This window comes from Varroa jacobsoni, unplaced genomic scaffold (assembly GCF_002532875.2).
Source record: "Varroa jacobsoni isolate VJ856 unplaced genomic scaffold, vjacob_1.0 scaffold_849, whole genome shotgun sequence".
Taxonomy (NCBI): Eukaryota; Metazoa; Arthropoda; class Arachnida; order Mesostigmata; family Varroidae; genus Varroa; species Varroa jacobsoni.
Genome location: NW_019213751.1, coordinates 73876 through 91602, shown reverse-complemented (window position 1 = coordinate 91602; position 17727 = coordinate 73876). Strand labels below are relative to the sequence as shown.

General features: G+C 39.6%; 1 protein-coding gene across 1 annotated transcript; it reads right to left on the bottom strand.

The window, feature by feature from the left end:
* Positions 1-1758: 1758 nt before the first annotated feature.
* LOC111264348 (alpha-tocopherol transfer protein) lies at positions 1759-10075 on the bottom strand. Its single transcript, XM_022840159.2, has 6 exons — positions 9716-10075; positions 8894-9115; positions 4714-5184; positions 4337-4417; positions 3873-4070; positions 1759-3315 (listed from the first exon to the last, which is right to left on the bottom strand). Exons 2-6 carry the CDS (start codon positions 8954-8956, stop codon positions 3205-3207), a joined length of 924 nt encoding a protein of 307 aa, XP_022695894.1. The 5' UTR covers positions 8957-9115; positions 9716-10075; the 3' UTR covers positions 1759-3204.
* Between the last annotated feature and the right edge of the window lie 7652 nt (positions 10076-17727).

Here is a 17727-nt window from a genome sequence, read left to right as displayed (position 1 = left end):
TCAAGCTATTCGGGATTAACTTTTTCTGTAATCGGTAGACCCTATTACCAGAAAAGCATTTCTTACACAGTAAAAGCGACAACGTAATCTTTGAGCCGTTTTTCCAATAACGCACCTTGACCATAAACAACAAATCCTTCTCCTGTGGTCCCGAGCAGCAGTTTCGGCTCTCTTTGCAGAAGTTTCGCTCTCCTTCGCCTCAAAGGATTTCATCTTCAGCTTGAGCGAGAGCACTATAACCATTTTAGTACCTTTTAATCAAATGACACCAGCCCCGAGGCGACGCGTCCATATTACCTCAGACATGTGACTCTGGAGCTGTACAGGTATAAAAACGGTCCCGACAACGTATCCTTTGGTAAGATTTGATAGACGGTTATGCAACTACATTTGAAAGGGTCTTGAAAGAACTGACAGACGTTGCATGAAAACTCGATTTTAATTGATGTACCGTCATCCTCGTAATGGCATAGCGGGTAACGCGCTTGTCTACTAAATTTAGAGATACCTGGTGGCCCAGGTACATCGAAATCCGATGTACATATCCTTCGAACGCGAACTGGGCTTGCCGAACCCGACATTTGGTGTCGTAAGAACTACCCATTTAGTCGATCCAGTGATTGTTTATTTGTGAAAATTTTCTCAATTCTACTTGAGGAACGCATTTCACAAATATGTATGATCGAGAATGTAACAGTGGCCCTTGGTTACAGAAGCCCATTTTCTACCATGTTACAGTCTGTACCGAAATAAGCAATTGTCGCTAGCTAAACTGGAATTTATTTTCAACAGTACCAACAATTCCAGACGCCCATAAGCCGGCCATTAGCAACTCAGTTTCTCAAATGCAGCATCTTCATTTTAACATATTGCAGATGCTCTGATACAATGAAAACTATGCCACGTTTTTTGATTTCTAAAAGATTATGAATTATTCGCTGCTCGCAGTTGATGATACTCATATACCAGACGTTGTCGATTTGTCCACCTACCATTAGTGTCAACGTTGTGACCAACCGAGCTCGCACACAGCGGCCCACCTCTTGTGGAAGAACAACATTTTTATAAATACAATGTCGACTGGAGAAAGTTTTACGGTTACTTTTCTTTTTTTTTTTTGATTTAACGAGGTTGGATTTTTATGCGGGTCAGCTACAGAGGTATAGCGTACAGCGTGCGTACCTAACAGTCTTTGGCAATTTCTGTGGATTAGGTGATCTCCATCGCCTCATCATAGGGCACTTACATATCCCTTGCAGCGGTAAAAACTGAGATACGCTTTCGCCCTTATGGAATTATGCCCTTTAAGATTATTCTAGCTTACTAAGATAAGATGATTAGCGCAGCATCGTTTTATGACGATTAAGGGCATGGGGGCGCAACTCTACGTGAAGAACAAACCAAGGCGTTAAAAATCAGCCTTATAGACCGTTTGCTGCCTGCTCTGATCATATTGTTCTATAGCTCGACTCAAAACGGCAGCTCCTCAAATCAAGGAGAAATACAAAAGCATCCAGCTCTATTACTTCCATAAGATTATTTCTCATTCATATAAGACTGATCAGAAGACGAGCCTAGAAACGAACAATGAATCTCACATCCCGTTCATTTGGTAAACTTTTTCTAAATAAAGTAAATAAAAAGTAGGATTTTACAAACGATTACGTTCTTTTGATAGACCCACTTATAGACATTTGTCCTTTTGCATAGCAGATAGATGGCAATTGTTTTAATACAATATCATAAAAACACACGTAATTATTATATAATGTAGTTTTATTTATATTAACCATTTCCTTTTGTTGATGTTTTTACAGGAAAAATGTCATTGTTGTATATTTGGGCACTGGCAATCATCAGAAAAGGCAAACGCTCTCCATTTTGCATTCACATTGCTACATTCCATAATATTGGATTGGTTTTCTTAGGTTAAACGGGAGGCAGATTAACTGAACAGTTTTAGTTCCACCTTAATTAACACGTACGTTGTCACGTGCAGCCAACTTCCTCTTGGTGACAGTGGCGCTTAAGCTTTCGACATACGTTTAGCCCTGTTTCCTTTTAGTTATGTCGCGGGTATGAGAAGATGTAATGGCTTGTGGTTGCCAGTGGCAGTCAAATTCTATCACCATAACTTTTCTCGCCTGTCTAGAAGAATATGTTAGACCGTGCTTTTGTCAATTTGAAAAACAAATATCACAGTTCACAGGTTCGTTACCCAGATACTCACACACAGAACGATCTGACTCATATAAAAACGTACACACACAAACACACACGCACGCACGCACGCACGCACGCGAGTTCGTACAAGTGACAATAGCGCGATCAAGTTGTAATACTTGGCTAGCTACCTCTTGTAAATCTGGTTTTGTTCTGTCATGTGAGGCGAACGTTCGACTCTTTTTTTTTTTCTGCTAGAGTGCCAGATAAAAGCTGTGGTTAGAAGTGGTAGTAATACGGTATTTTTAATATAATCTAGTATTATATATTTGACAATAAACATGTTTTGGTATATATAATGAGATGAGATAAGTATACTATATTGGCAGTTATGATCGCTTTTATGTATTAGTGCTAAGGACAAGTTGTACCAGCCTTTTACACTGTTGTTAAAATGGTTCGTGGTTTAGCCGGCGCATATATTGGTAACACGTTATATCTATCTGTACATTTATACCACTTTCCGAAAACAAAATATGTTTCCTTTGTAGCTGTTTCATGAACAAGTGCAAATGGGCATGGTAAAACTCGTCAGTAGCTCTCAGGACAGTATATATATATATATCAATTTCTGCCTGATGTCTTCATTTTACTCCATAACGTATATTATAATTTCCTTGCTACCTGTATTGAGTATTATGAAACCCTACATATGCGAACCCTTTAGCGCTGCGAACGACTTCTTCATAATGGTACTTTTTTTAAAATTTGGCGGGCTCCGGTTTTTCATCTGAGACAATGATACGTTCTGAACACGCTGTCGTATGTCGAGAAAGAGTGTTATTGCTAATAGTGTTGCTCGTGATTTCTACAACAAGAATTACTTAAACTTTGTAATCGATCAGTTGGACTTCTTCTATTGTGTGAAACGTGTTATGTTAGTTCTTAATTATTTGAAGCTTAACAAGCAGTTTTGTGCTTTTCGCCCACTGGCAGCATGTAGAGATTTCTTGAATTCTGCACCAGAGTTTAGTTTTTTTCTCAGAGCACATTGTACCCGTGATGGCTGAAGTCGACCACTTTGTCGTGAATCTCATCAAGGGGTTCGACGAAATGCCGCCAACGGAATGGCCCATCGAGACCATCGTACTCCTAACAACAAACAGAACAGATACTTGATATGTTCATCATAAATATTCTACATCAGTTCTATTTAACCTAAACAGTTCTTTGACCTTTAGTTCATACCAAATTAAATATAGATCGGCTTCGGTGACTTAAGAGCCTTTATGTGGTGTAGGAAGCTTTGTTTACTATTTTTATACACATGGCAATGGCTTAATAGATGTAATCGCCATTCGGACGCCAACGATGACATGTGCTTCATACTGACACAAGGAATCAAAGAAACATATTAATGGGATACGGTCAGCTTCTATAGGTATCTGACAGAGATGTAAATAAGCAATAGGGATACATTTTTTCAAACCTATTGGGTTGCTTACCATCTTACCTACTGAATGATGCCTGAGTTATAACTTGTCTAATTTCAATATCTTAATAGAAGTATTTGTATATATGGAATGATAGAGAAATAGCTAAAGCTGATCATTTTCGTCGTGTTGTATGCTAGTGAACCCTTTACGTTTTCATCCTTTCCATCAAGTGATTCAATTGATCTTTTTTTATATAACAAAATACAGATTTACCTCAGGCAATATAGACGGGCAAATATGTTCATGCAGACGACGGACATCGTTGCCATGCACCAGAATCCGTTTCTTTATTTTTCGTGAGAGAAATGGCTTCGTCATGAGGTACAGATAATTAAATACAATGCTGTTCTCCAAAATGTGAAACCCTTTAAAACGGACAGGAAAAGCGCCTTGTACGACTTCGACTAATGCCTGAAAGTAACAATTAAGTTGACCAACTATTTTCGACGGAAAAACAATACGATCATAATGATTTCGACTCGAGTTCACAAAATAGCACTACTGTGAGCACATCTACGTGTACATGAATGAGAGAGTATCTAGGGAGAAATTCGTGAATAAATAATCAAAACTGCGATACGACGGAACCTGTGTACTTATCTGTCTCTGTCTAACATGAATGATGTGGATAGATAGATAAAGTGAACGCATATTGTCACCATTTATAGATAACTCACCTGAATCGCGCTGAACGGAAAGTATTTTAGATGGCCTAAACAAAGGTCGCGTAAGTCCAAAATAAATCGAACTCCATTTACCTGTGTAATCCAGTTAATGAAAATGATGAAAAAAAACCACCGTACATGCCTTTCCGGTTTAGAACTTATGCTCGTCAAGTAGTACTGGACTACTCTATCCTTTGCGGCCTTCCAAAATTGAAAAGCGTTTGGATAGTTGAATCTCGAACACAAACTATTCGCATAAGTTGATGCCTGACATATATTTTAATCCGAACTTTCTCTTCATGCGACATCTTTCTACGCTGACTCAGGTCTCATATCTTCAGCACAATATCATAATGAGACTACGCACTAAGATCAGGAACTATTCTCACCTGTGTGGCATCATCCATTCCGTACGCAAGCAACACAACGGCTACCGGAGTGAAGAGATCAGAAAGATCGAATCCCGACTCCGGGGTCCATTCGCCAACTCGAAGAATGAGCACCATCGTGTTATCGATAGGATTGCGTCGACTGAGGGCCGTAAGCGAGCCGAAACTGTAGTGCCTATGTAGTTCTAGGGTTCCTTGACCCATAGGGAAATACTTGGCCGGGTTGTACGTCCGCATCTTGAAGAACTTCTTGTACGCTTTTACGGCGCTGTCCACATCGAACTTTCGAGTGCGCAAAAATCCGAGGAGAAATTGCTGTTCCATGTATGGCTTGAATTCTGTGATCTCTTCAAGTTTTCGTTGAAATTTTTCAAGCGCAGCTCTACGACGTTCCGGGGTTTCACGTAATTCGATAGCTGCTTTTTCCTCCCATGGCACCGGGTTGGGGAACCGCTTAACATGCGGCATTACCTTACGTTTATCAAAAAAGAAGTTGCCTTATTGTATTCACGGCACAGACATGTCTACAGCGGTTCATAATGGGCCCCCTGTTGGGTGTTTGGCTATAACATCCGCCTTAGGCAAAAAAACTGTCTCCTACCAGCACGACACAAAGTGTACCCGTATTTAATCCCAACCCTAGACCACCACGCGTCCCTACGTTTCATACAAACTTTTTACCACTGCCTCATCACGGAAACATAATGGAACTGCCTGATCTCCCAGAGATCATGCAGGAAGTAACCATTATTTAATCCTTTCAGTTTTTTAAAGGAATACGAGTATAAAGTAAGGTAACTAAAAAGAAAAGCCTATTTGAAAGATTACTTAAGCGATGCCCAACTGAACTTTCGCGCACAAGCTGCTAACTTCAGATATTGCATTTGAAGCACTACTAATCATTTTATGGATGATTCACTTTTTACTAACCTGGACGATTTCACAAGACAATGCTTACCCCCAACCGGAATTGGGCTTCCACTTTCGGTCTAACTTCAAAGGGCTTTGATTGTTTCATTTTCTCAAAACCCATAATCACTCACGATTACGACGAAAGCGGCAGATTTGCACAGGACATCAAATATTTTAGGCGTTTGCAATACCTTTCACTTAGACTAAACCCACCAAACGGCCAATTAGCAAACTGATTCTGGCAAATAGCAAACTGGATTCTGAGAGCATTGTTTATCCTTGACACATTTACTTTGCAATATTGAACATAGAAAAAAATTACAGGGGTATATAGTAGTCCAAACAGAAAGCATCGGCATTCACCATAACTTAGTTAAGGTGCCCCCTTACCCATTTTAGGGTCAGCTACTTTAATATTACCATCAAGTTCAGTTGTAACGTTCACCTTTATGCGATTTAAATATCCACATGTTTCGATTTTCTAAAAACGTGCTCGAAAAGCCTACACCTTTTCGAGCGGAAGACCTCGAAGCTCACAAGAGGACAGCAGCGACATGTGCTAGCTTGTCGCTATGCAAAAGTAGTCTATATAATGCCTGGCTATTAAAGTAACGGCGATAAAAACTTCAGGGAGAAAGCTAGGTCGGCGGTTACATCAGGGTGTACTTGGAGCGACTGCAATGCACCTCGACATTTTACGCATAAATAATGTATGTAAAAGTGTTTAAAACACCAAGAAAATACTTAGTTTCTACTGTATGAGATTACCGACGACGATTTCCATGAGGATATGACAGCATATGCAAGTTTATTACACATAAACGCAGAGTGCTCGTTAAAACATCGCCGAATTTAGGCTTAACTAATTATATATAGCTTTCCCTATATTTTGGATATTTCTTCATTGAAACCGTCTTGCCTCACTGTTATTTTGCCGAAACAGATTGTGTCGTTAGGACTCACTAGATTTGTGGGCCTTTTTTTCTACATCTATCGCTCGTTTATCGCCAGATCAGATATATAAGACCAGAAAAACTGCCCTTCTCTCCTGCCAATATCTGCTCAGCGGCTGTTTGTTACTGCGTGTTGTGTCAGAAAATTCTGCATCATTATTATTATTATATCACAGCACATAGTCGTACTAGCTCTAGTCATTGTCACTGATAACCGGCTGAGAATTAAAGATATGCTACGACGGGTTCCCTTGTAATCAGATTATGCAGAAAGCGGCAATATATTAACGAATACATGAGTGCGTGTCAAGAACGTAGCCTCCTTCTAAAATACGTGGAAAACAATAAGAGACAATTCAATATATTTTGCAAATTGATAGATGATGACTTTGCTCGTAATAGCTGTCTCAATTCGTACCACAGGGTATATATTGAGTACGATTTAGGTGTGATGGCTTTGGTATCTCAGTGTGTGAAGCTTGCCCCCCACTTCAATTGGAGAAGACGTTCACTGCTCTAGGGGACAGACGCGGCAAAGTTCTAATGGCATATAGTATCAGATAGTATTTGTTCATTAAAAAAAAAATAGGATCTTCGTCTCAAGTAAAAGCACCTCGATCAACCAAACCATCCCATTCGCTGGTTATCTGTCGATGTTTGTTACATAAATCAGCTGTTCTGTTATTAAATTAATGTGTTCCATATACAAATCGACGTTCATGCGGCCCAACGCCTCCTCGCTCTGGACTAGCCTGGCCAGTGACAAGAGAATAAGACGACCAGAATTGCCTGACACTAGTATATGTCTCTATTTAGCCTATTTTATACAGGGGAAGGCGAAAGTCTCTTAGCAGTAAGATTTTTTATCGAAAAGTCTTGTCCGATATCCATTTGTCATATTATTAAGGACCGAAAGCGCAGATACATTATTTTTCCCGTTTTATGTATTACTATATGCTATCTGACATGATCAGGTCGAGCGTGAAACACCGCTTTACGATCTGATGAGATTTCGTTAGTGTTCCATAGCTGCGATACAAACGTTGCTCAACTTATTAACAAGGCTCTAAGCGGAATATCTAACCTTCAGTATTAATGATTTGGACGGGAACTATATCCCAGTAGTTTATCTCATAGCCGAACGTGTTTGACATGTCTTTCACAAAAGAAGCAAGATGGAAATTACATACGCCCTTAAGGCAATTTTCCTCGTGGTAGCATTGAGTAAGGTTGACACATCTAATTAATTGCGTTACTAAATGCATGTAGAGGATAAACAAAATGCCTTTCTTTATGTTATTATTTTCCTCAGTAGCTTACAATGATCTGCCTTGAGAAATTACTTAACATGAAGTAAACCGGGAAGCATGCACATATAAGAACTCTTCTGGTACCGTGAGGTTCGATGTCTACTAATCATTATACTCGAAACTCATGGACACAGATCAAAACAACGCGTAACGCCTTGGGTTGGTTGGTAGTTCAACCGATGAAACCAATTTAACTATTACAGTAATAATAAGTGTTATTAACGAGAAATACGCCATTTGAAATGGTGCGATATCACCATGGGCCGGCCTAAATATCCAGGTACGCCACTGGCCAAGGCACCTTAATAGAGATTATTTAAAATAGGTCAGGAATGAATTACCTAGAGCCGTCTAACGTTGATACTGAGTCCGCTAACGTCGAAGTTTAACTGGGCCATCACCAAATAACTTACAGGAAGCTCGATTCAAAAAAACCGACACATTGTAAGCTGCTCTATATTGAAGCGAACTTCTATCTGATAGTTGTCAGCAATGTTGTCAGGCCACCTGGACGTATGTTAGTCACGTGCAGTTAAGACATCAGTCAAACCGTATTTTGCGAAAAATTTCCTTCACCCTTCGTTCGGGGGTTTCACAAGCTGATTGCGCGAAACAACAATACCAGTATTACACTGCAAAGGCGCTAGTGCATACTTAACTACGACGACAAATGGTCGAGCTAGAAGATTTTATCAACGAATTGATGATCAGGGCGCGTTGCTAGGCCTTTTTCAAAGGTTAGGTTTCAGTAGAAAAGTCTCTCCATCGATCTGACGAATTATTCTACCACCTAATTATTTATTTTTAAAAGGCTAATCGAGAAAGCATTTAGGCTGTTCTGCTTGTCAAGTGAAATTTGCCTCCTTAAAATGGCAAGTAAACATCGACTTTCCACTGACATCACTGGAATTGTTTAAGTATTCTCAAAGCCTTATAATAATAATCCTAATAATAATAACAATAATCATCAGTATAAACCTTTGCACTATTTACAGCTTTACTCACATTGATATCTGTCGCCAACGACATCCACCAGACCTTTGCCACGGGCGCCGTCTCTACGCTCATCGTGACCAACGTTTCCAAGCCGACTTGAAGGATAAAAAAAAATCTAATTACGATTTTTGTACGATCAACCCCCGTAGAAGAAGTTGATCACACAGAAACCCGTGCTTGCTTCAAAACACCGCCAAGGTTACAGCTCATCGGAAGCCAGCAGTCATTCACCTGCGGGTCATTCAGAAAAGCACTTAGCAATACCGTCACTCTACTGATAGCGCCTATAAACCAACCAAAATATTACGTCGGTTTCCGTCAGCTTAGCATTTTCTAAAAGATTACAGTGCATGCAGCACTGGATGGACAGACGCACAAACGAATGGCCGGATGGACGGACGGACGAACAGACAGACAAAGCGGAACCAACAAGAGCACCACTAATGGCGCTCATAAATGAGATGGCGCGCGCACATAGCGCATAACCTTGAGCACAACGCTAAGGAAAACGACGCCAGCCATTGGCCGAAAGCGTTCATTGTCCGCCCGTCTAATCGTCCGCAAATTATCGTAGCCTTAGAAAGTAGTATAGCGGTCCGGGGGCTAAGTTTCACACGTTTGTGATCCGTAGGCTCAATGTGTATAGAGGGCCACCGTTCCAACGGATAAGTTAGGCCTAGCAGGTCTGTGATAGTTGGGCAATAGTAAAAATCGTGAGTTGAACTAGAAGCCATAACAGCTTTTTTCTTTATACAACAGGCTTTTATAGCTGCAATAGAAAGGAAGCAAAAGGCGGATTATAAAGTAATTCTTGCTTTCCGTTAATCTTACCGTTAACGCTTATTCTCTTCCAGTTGAAACTTTAAGCAGACAAAGCTTTGAAGTTCGTAAACAGCAGCGCCGTGTGTTGACTATCTCAGAATTTAACAACACTTCACATTCACATATCGTGATACAACTGGGTTAAAGCCAGAAAAAAGCGCGCTGACACACTTGATACATCTATAATACAATTAGAAATGTTCTGCCAACACCGGTTAAATAGTGATGGAGCAATCGATTCTCCAGTACGATCGGATCCGGTCCGACGTCGGCGGCTGGATACGATACGGTCTCTTGATCATTTGCAGAAACTCGTCGCTTATTATACCAAGGGGAGTTCTCGCACATCGGGACTTTCGTTAGCGCTATGCCACTGGCGGCACTCAATGTTATCTTATTGCGCAGACTCGTGTCCACGCGAGGGGCAATCCTCTCTTGAGCATCCTCTCCCCAGTCGAGGACGCCTGGTTGCCATCGGTGGCCCCTCTGATAGACGGCAGACTAAAATCAATTTTTTTTTCAATGCCCTAGAGGGTATTATTTGTATACGCAAGTACACAGCTTACCGTTCTGCAAGTGATACTAGCTGCCTATTGCTGACGTAAGCATTGGACTTTTTTTAATTGGAAAAACTATTTTGGCAACGTAGGATCCTGTTGAAGATTTCAATACGATAAATGGATTGATTTGCTTCGCTCATCCAAGTAGCATCCAAGTACAGTAGCAAAAATCACATTTGAATTGAACGGGCTTGTGCCCAGCGTGCTTATTGCTGGCCGATCAAATAGTCACCTTAGAGCCCCAACAAAGCAGAGGATATCTCAAATCAAGTATAATGTAATCTTAACAATTTCACGTACATTTTAAATAGCTGTACAGTATATTGAAATATGACGTAAAGAGCGTAATAAATAAATGTTGACTTTCGATTTCTTCTGAATCCATCCGTATGCGTGATGGCCTCGTTAAGCGTTGTATTAAATAATACATAGATCGTCTTAGCTCACCAAATAGGAACAATATTTTATTAACAGGTTCTGTTTTTTTTATATACACATATATATATATCTGTCAAATAACTTCTGCCCTGCCACACTCAACACGGATGTGCAATAGCCGCGTTATAAGCATCCTAAAAGCATACGCAGTTGTGTGATTCTATACCAAGAAGTATAATAAACTAATTAATAACACTAAAAAGCTAATTTTTTTTAATTTAAACTCATCCACCGGAGACAGCAAGATTTTAAAGTACTCCAAAAGTACACATTAAAGGAAGACAATAGCAACTTTGCGCCTTGTCGGTCGGCCACACAATTTGCTTCAGGCTATAAGACAGTCCTTCTTAATTTTTTCGTTAAATTCATTTAAATTTTTATTGATAGCAAGTTTTCGATGTTGTCACTAAGACGGTGATCCCAGGGATCCGTTGACGTAGAGTGAGACACTGAGAGTGGTAAAAAAGGAACACGGTACATTTTAGTGGCTGTGAAGTGAAACAGGTTAACCGTTGCTTACTTTTTTGTTGGCATTACCACAGGGCCTTGAAAACCTATCGCTAGCTATTCGAGATGTCTCACGAACGAATTTGCAATAGATTATTTTAGAACCGCTAACCTCTGACTATGCTATTCAGCCGCACTAAGGCAAACGATGGACGTTAACAATTAGCCAGAGAAGGATTCGATCTGCAAGATACTGAAAAGCCTTCCAATTAATAACTGTTATATGTAATACATTTATGTAGTAGAGTTCAGGCGCGCCCCTTCTGGTAGCAGGGAGGTCGCGAAGATTCCAGGCCGGATACTGCGAAATATTTCAGGCACTCCAGAGTCGGCTAAGGACGAGAAAAACCTATACGTAAAGTAAAACAAAGCAAATTCTTTATTCTGCGTACATGATGAGAAACATTGAAGAAGCTACTTCAATAATTTAATCTATCTACCTATCTAATCTAACTTATTCCATCAACTTAGGAAGGGTAATTAATTAGAGTAAAAATTATGGTGGAGTTAAAATGCAAATAAAATAATTTCTTGCTTTAATTATATGATATTTTTATGAAAATAATAATAATAGCGAACCCAGAGCTAATGGTTCAATCTGAAGCATAAAGGCGCTTTCGTATGGCATATGAATGGTAGACTTTCTTGTTTATAGGTAGTTACTTAACAGTTAGGGTAAGTCCATGCAATACGCTTAGATGAAATGCGATATGACGCCGTAATAGATAACATGGCAAGATGAACAACGTTATAGACAACGAGTTAAAATGCAACTTGTCTAGTTACGTTGCACGATCTCAAATGAAGGTTCATAAGTTTTCCATATGAAGTTTTAATAATAACTGCTTAATCTTGGAAAATTCCGCAATCATTAGGGTCTTCAATGAATAATTGACCTACAGCACAACTAGTTATTGCCGAGTCTATTTTCACATTGGGGCGCCGATTACCGGTCATTTTATCATCTGCGTTTATCAGCAAAATTTCTTTTATTTGTATAGAAGTTGAGAGCTGCCAAAAGCCCTCGCTGACTGAGAAATCAGGGAAACGATGAAACGGGCAAACAAGAACGAAGTGAAAAATTCTTCATTATGACCGGCTATACTGTATCTAACAACAGCAGTGAGTCGTCACGCGGGATATTTTGTGAGATAGAGGTCAATCCACCGCTGTGCCTCAAATGTATCATCGTCTATGACCTAACTATTGTTAGCATAACCCACGGACTATAATTGGCTTAGAGAATTAACGCTACGACGCACGCATTATCAACTGATATCTGCCAATGATATACTACTGGACTATAGACCATCTAAGACTGTTCCCGTGATAGCTTGGCAGGTAGCGTATTTGCACGCTAATCTTGTGGGAGCCAGCCTCCTGATAGAATGACTAACGGCAATAGCGAACGTAAAACTCAAAACATAGAAACCATCTAAGACTGCTCAGTTCGAAAATGCTCAATATCAATCTGCTGGGAGTGAATCACTCCAATAACAATCCTCAACCTGGCAGGCTCATTGTCGGAAAGCGCACGCAAGCGCAGATGACACCGGACGAAATTCTCGAATAACACAAAGATATGCAAACACAAGTCAGAATAGATCTCTTGCTACCTTCGATCCCAGATAAGGACATTGTAACAAGGTTTAGGGTTCGTCACGATGGAAATCAGCGGCTTCTCCGTCTATTTTTCGAAGCGCCCATAGGTTTACCTACCTGTACGGTTCAAGAAAACATATAGTATCAAAGGTAAATTGCGCTTGATTCGCGATCAATTACATACCGCTACGGGGAGGTTTACTACCCTTAACGCGAGATTCTATTTTGAGCTCATTGATTCCAGGAAAGCTTGTCGCCAATTGAATAAAGGTTTGAAGGAGCTCTTGACTAATGGACGCATAGGACTATGGCAGTTTCACCACCTATCCATTAAAGTCAAGGTACGCCCGCAGTTTTCCAGTAGGTCATCGATAAGTTAATTGCGCGACTTAATATTGCCTTGTATATTTTAATGACATCATCATAACGAACCCGACTGTGAAAGACTCGAGCGCAGAACGCTTGTACCTCTTTCAAATTAAAATTTGAACTTTTCCTAGTAAATCTTTAATGAAAATGTCTCATTTCGCATTTAGAAAATGTTTCCTGTATTGACAGCGTATAAAAATTACGTGGACAAAGTAAAAACGTAATCCTTTTAATCCTTTTAATTGAATTTGTTTATTTTGTAAAAAAAATATATCTATTGTGTAATCGTAAACTCTACTTCTTTCAGGCAAGTTAGTCTACGATCTTTCTCGCTTGTTTGACATACGGTCACCATGTAAAAAAGGAAAAATAAATAATCCTGTTACTTTTAGTAACCTTACCCGATTACAGACCTGGGCCATAGTAGCGAAGATTATTAAGATTTAGAATTAGATTTATTGTATTGTTAAACGCCATTGAAAAATTAAAATTTAAAATAACTAATGGTCACTATTCAGATTAATATTTCGTTACTTCAGAGGCTTGGGCCCTTATCACGTTATGAAGCGTATCTACGCCCTAAGCGTGAAGCAGATTCATGTAGTTGCCAGTTTCTATGTCCGGCATTATCGCCGTTAAGCGCCGTTCCAGACGGCTAGCTTTCAACAAGAAACTGAATGTTATGAATTTAGATCACCTTACCTAAATTTAATAGGCGGCCACTCTAGCATTATACTATCACGAAGGTAATGACCAGTATCAGTCACGGCTGATGAGTGTGTAGAAGGACTCTGCAATCATGGATCCTTTTTCCACCTCCCACTTTTAAGCGTCCTAAAGGAAAGAACAAGGATAGCGATGATCCATGTAAAGATGGTTCTACTAATGACATCTGTTTAACGATAAAAAAAAAAGAAAGGATAGATTCAGAAGCGAATTAGAATAAGAAAAATGAACCTTCTTATTACGGCTATAAATGACCTATCCTTGTGGAAAGCTGCCCACGAACTTTTTGTATCTACGAGATTTAACATGTTATTTGGTTGTCCGATAAGCTCGCAGTGGATTTTGGATCGGTTTACATTTTGACGCCGTGAGTAAGGTTGTGAGAAGGAAAAAGAGCGGTAGTTCATTATGTTTGTAGGGGTTGTCCTCCAACTTTTTGTGACGCCATATTCGATTTTCCTCGAAATTTCAGTTTAGATGCACAAGCTACTAAAGATAATGATCCTAGAAAAGTATTTAGGATCGGTTCTACCGTTTTGCTTCTGGAAAAGGTCAAGTACGATCCAATCTCGTTAGCAAATCTGTCTGGTACAGGAGTCCACTTTTAAATAATTATTATTATTATTAAACTGTGCTCGATTAGAATTCGCATGTAAGCCTTCGCAAGGTTGCAAGAAACAATGGCATGTCGAAATCGAGCGTTTAAGGACATATAGCGAGCAACGAACAAGTCAGTAAAGTGTACATCCCGCTGCCTTATGATTTGACCTCGATCTCGGACTGATGGATTCTGTGTGCGGGGCTAATCGTCTCCTGAAATTGAACTAAGACAATCTGTTTCTCGCAAATGGTGGCAAGTAATAGAAAGTATATAGTCTGAGATAACCTCACTCGAATCGGATGACGGGCTAGAACCCTTTAACCATACGGGTGAAGTAAAGTCCCAGCTAAAGAAGGCAAAGGCCACGGCCGAGAAATGCCTGGCTAAGGCCAATAATAGGGAAGTCATGTTTCATTACGACAATGTCCTGTACTAAATATTCTTAGTAATTTGCTAAAAGTTAAGCAAAGTCAATTGAAATGTTCGGCTAATTAACGGATACTCTCTTAATACAGAAAAACTATGTATTATTAGATTGTGTAAAACTGTGTATATATTGATTTCTGAAAAAACTGCCTGAAAAATGTAATTTTTTCCAGAAGTTGTCTGGAAAAAATAGTTTTCATTCAATGGTGAACTTCATGCAGTTTATTCAAAGTCGATAAAAGGTCTAAATAAAAACGAAGAAGTAAATAATAGCTTTTGAAAGGCTATATATAACTTGTGCACACTTGATCCAACACAAAGTTAACCTATATATTATAGCATATGTGTCATAATGGTATACACATATAGGTAATATGTTCAGGTAGCAAAAGAAATCGTTTATGAAACAAAACAATAGTGTGGCCCGAGGTAGGTGTCCAGAGTGGCAAAACCGGAACACTAGCACAAGCCTTCTGTTTTCACTGTATTAACACTCAAACGAATTGTGTCAGATGGCTAACCGAAGTCTAGAATTTGTTTTCAGTTACAGGCTTCATTATAGACTTTAGCTATAACGTTATTTTGGCGTTTATCGTTACTTTTTAACAGAATAATTACTTTCGCATATTCGAATTGCGAAGCGGCAGTATTCAGCTAGAGCGGCATTAAAAGACATTTGATGGCACCCTCCAAACGGGCCCTCTGGCGGGTAAAACGAGAACACCAAATCCGATATGAAATCGCCTCTTGCGCGTCGCACGAAGTGGCTTATAGCATAAATAAATAGGGATTCCTAAATCACGTTTGTGTGTTAAAGGCACGTGATGCGAGCGTCGTGTACACACGAATATTATAGTTGTATACCTTTAGACGTGGGAGTTAGAGACGTTTCACGACTACGGTTCAATCGGTGTGTTTTCTAGTCTATTTCAGCGTTTTCAAACTTTCAAATTAATAGATTGGATGTTTCCTATGTCTGGGTGGATCATCAATATCTGCACTTTTATTGCGACTTCAAACTTTAGCAACGGTTTACAAACAGAAGTAAACATTGCACATTGATATGGGTAAAATGACAATGCCGGAACAACGAATTCATACAGTTATAAACTCGTTTATAGATCAGAGTTGTTTCTTTCACATAATCGAAAAGTTCTTCTTTTCATCCTTTACCCTCATCTTTTGGGTCCTTCAAATGTTCAAAACTCGATGACCCGTAGTCCTCGACCTTCCCTTTATGTATTAATTTTTCATTAAACCGTGCAATTCGGATGAAAGTTTGTCTTTTTTCAGTCTAGATGCATTCGGTTGTTAAAAGATAAATACAGAATTTTACGAATAATAGTTTGAAAAATCTCAGTCTCGCCCCAGTTGCCTTCAACCCATTATTAGATCCTCTTTATCGTGATAGCCTTCCTACAATTTCGGCTTGTGATATCAGCCCACTAACACGGAGTTTCCGATATTTTTTCATCTCTTTCAACAACTCGGCGGCTACTTTCGACGTGGTAAAATCATATGGGGGGAGGACGCCCTTGCACTGGCCTTTGAGAGCCTGGAGGTGGTAAATATTGTAGTATTTGAGATAGCAACGGGTGACGTTCGCTTGAAATTGAATTAGCTCTTTCGCTATCAGTCGTTGAGCATGGTATTCAGTGCTGAGGATTCGTAAAGCGACACTCGTGAAATATTACTGGGACTGCCAAGGACAGGATCTTACGTCTCATCTGAGCCCGAAGTCGCATTGGGACGCCACTTATATAGGTGTAGGCATTATTCCTTGTTTAATTTTTTCGGCCATGAGCAATAGACAAACAGAGGCCGTTCTGTAGTCGCTAGAAGCTGGGGCAAGGGGTTTTGAAATTGCCTCTAAGTTCTAATTTAGTGCAAGCTTATTAAAAGATAATCCTACTTTGTAACAAGTGCTAATCACGTTTATAGTTTCCTTCCACTGGAGCTGCGAGGAACTTGTCCCCTGTAGCACCGTTAAAACAGCGACTCAGCGGAAGCTGGATCCCGGACACATCATTGAGCGCTGTCATCTCCAGAATTCTATAATTCGACTAGGCGTCGAATAAACAATTGTGGACAGTGGCTACGGCCCTGTGGGCTGAGGCAAAGCTGAAAGCTATAATTGAAAATAATACAACATATCGTACTAAATTGTCTAACTCGTCAGAAATAACTTCGGTAAAAAAAATTTGCCTCATATGCTAGAGTGTTTAGGAGCGTTAAATCAGGAGGAAATAGGGCTATAGAGTAGTACATCGGCACGGTAGCCTGCGGCTGAGAAACACCAGAGGTTACTGGCTCAAGCGTTGCCGGTTACGTATGCTATACAGCGGTGATTTGATAAGCAATCAACAAAAAAGCCTAGTAAGAAACTAGTAAGAATGTTGAGGCCTGATCCATAGATGCAGCTGAAGTTTGCTTGCTGGTCCGAAAATAACTGAAAAATTAAGATGCGGACACCTAACAGCTAACAACTGTACGGAATATGTTAATAATTTTTAAACATATTTTTATTATTGAGGTCAAAATGCTTAAAATATTTTGTAGTTTGCCAGTGGAATCAAAAGCGTCGATTTTTCGCAGGAAGCAAAGTGCAGTTTCCCTAGCAATTCGATGAATGAAGCTCTATTAAATTTTTCGGAACGTAGAATATTTTCAGGGGTACGTCATAGTCTAGTATATTTTGCTATTAATTTTTGAAGATCTCTGCTTTACATTGGAACTCTCATATAAATGGTATTTTTTTCTATCAGAATTATAATTTAAGATCACCGTTGCTA

Excerpts from the sequence above, each read along its gene's own strand:
- LOC111264348 (XM_022840159.2), bottom strand. The coding sequence starts at position 8,956 with ATGAGCGTAGAGACGGCGCCCGTGGCAAAGGTCTGGTGGATGTCGTTG. Across the intron at positions 4,071-4,336 it reads TTCCGTTCAGCGCGATTCAG|GCATTAGTCGAAGTCGTACA; the intron begins GTGAGTTATCTA and ends TGTTACTTTCAG. Across the intron at positions 3,316-3,872 it reads GCCCGTCTATATTGCCTGAG|GAGTACGATGGTCTCGATGG; the intron begins GTAAATCTGTAT and ends GTTTGTTGTTAG.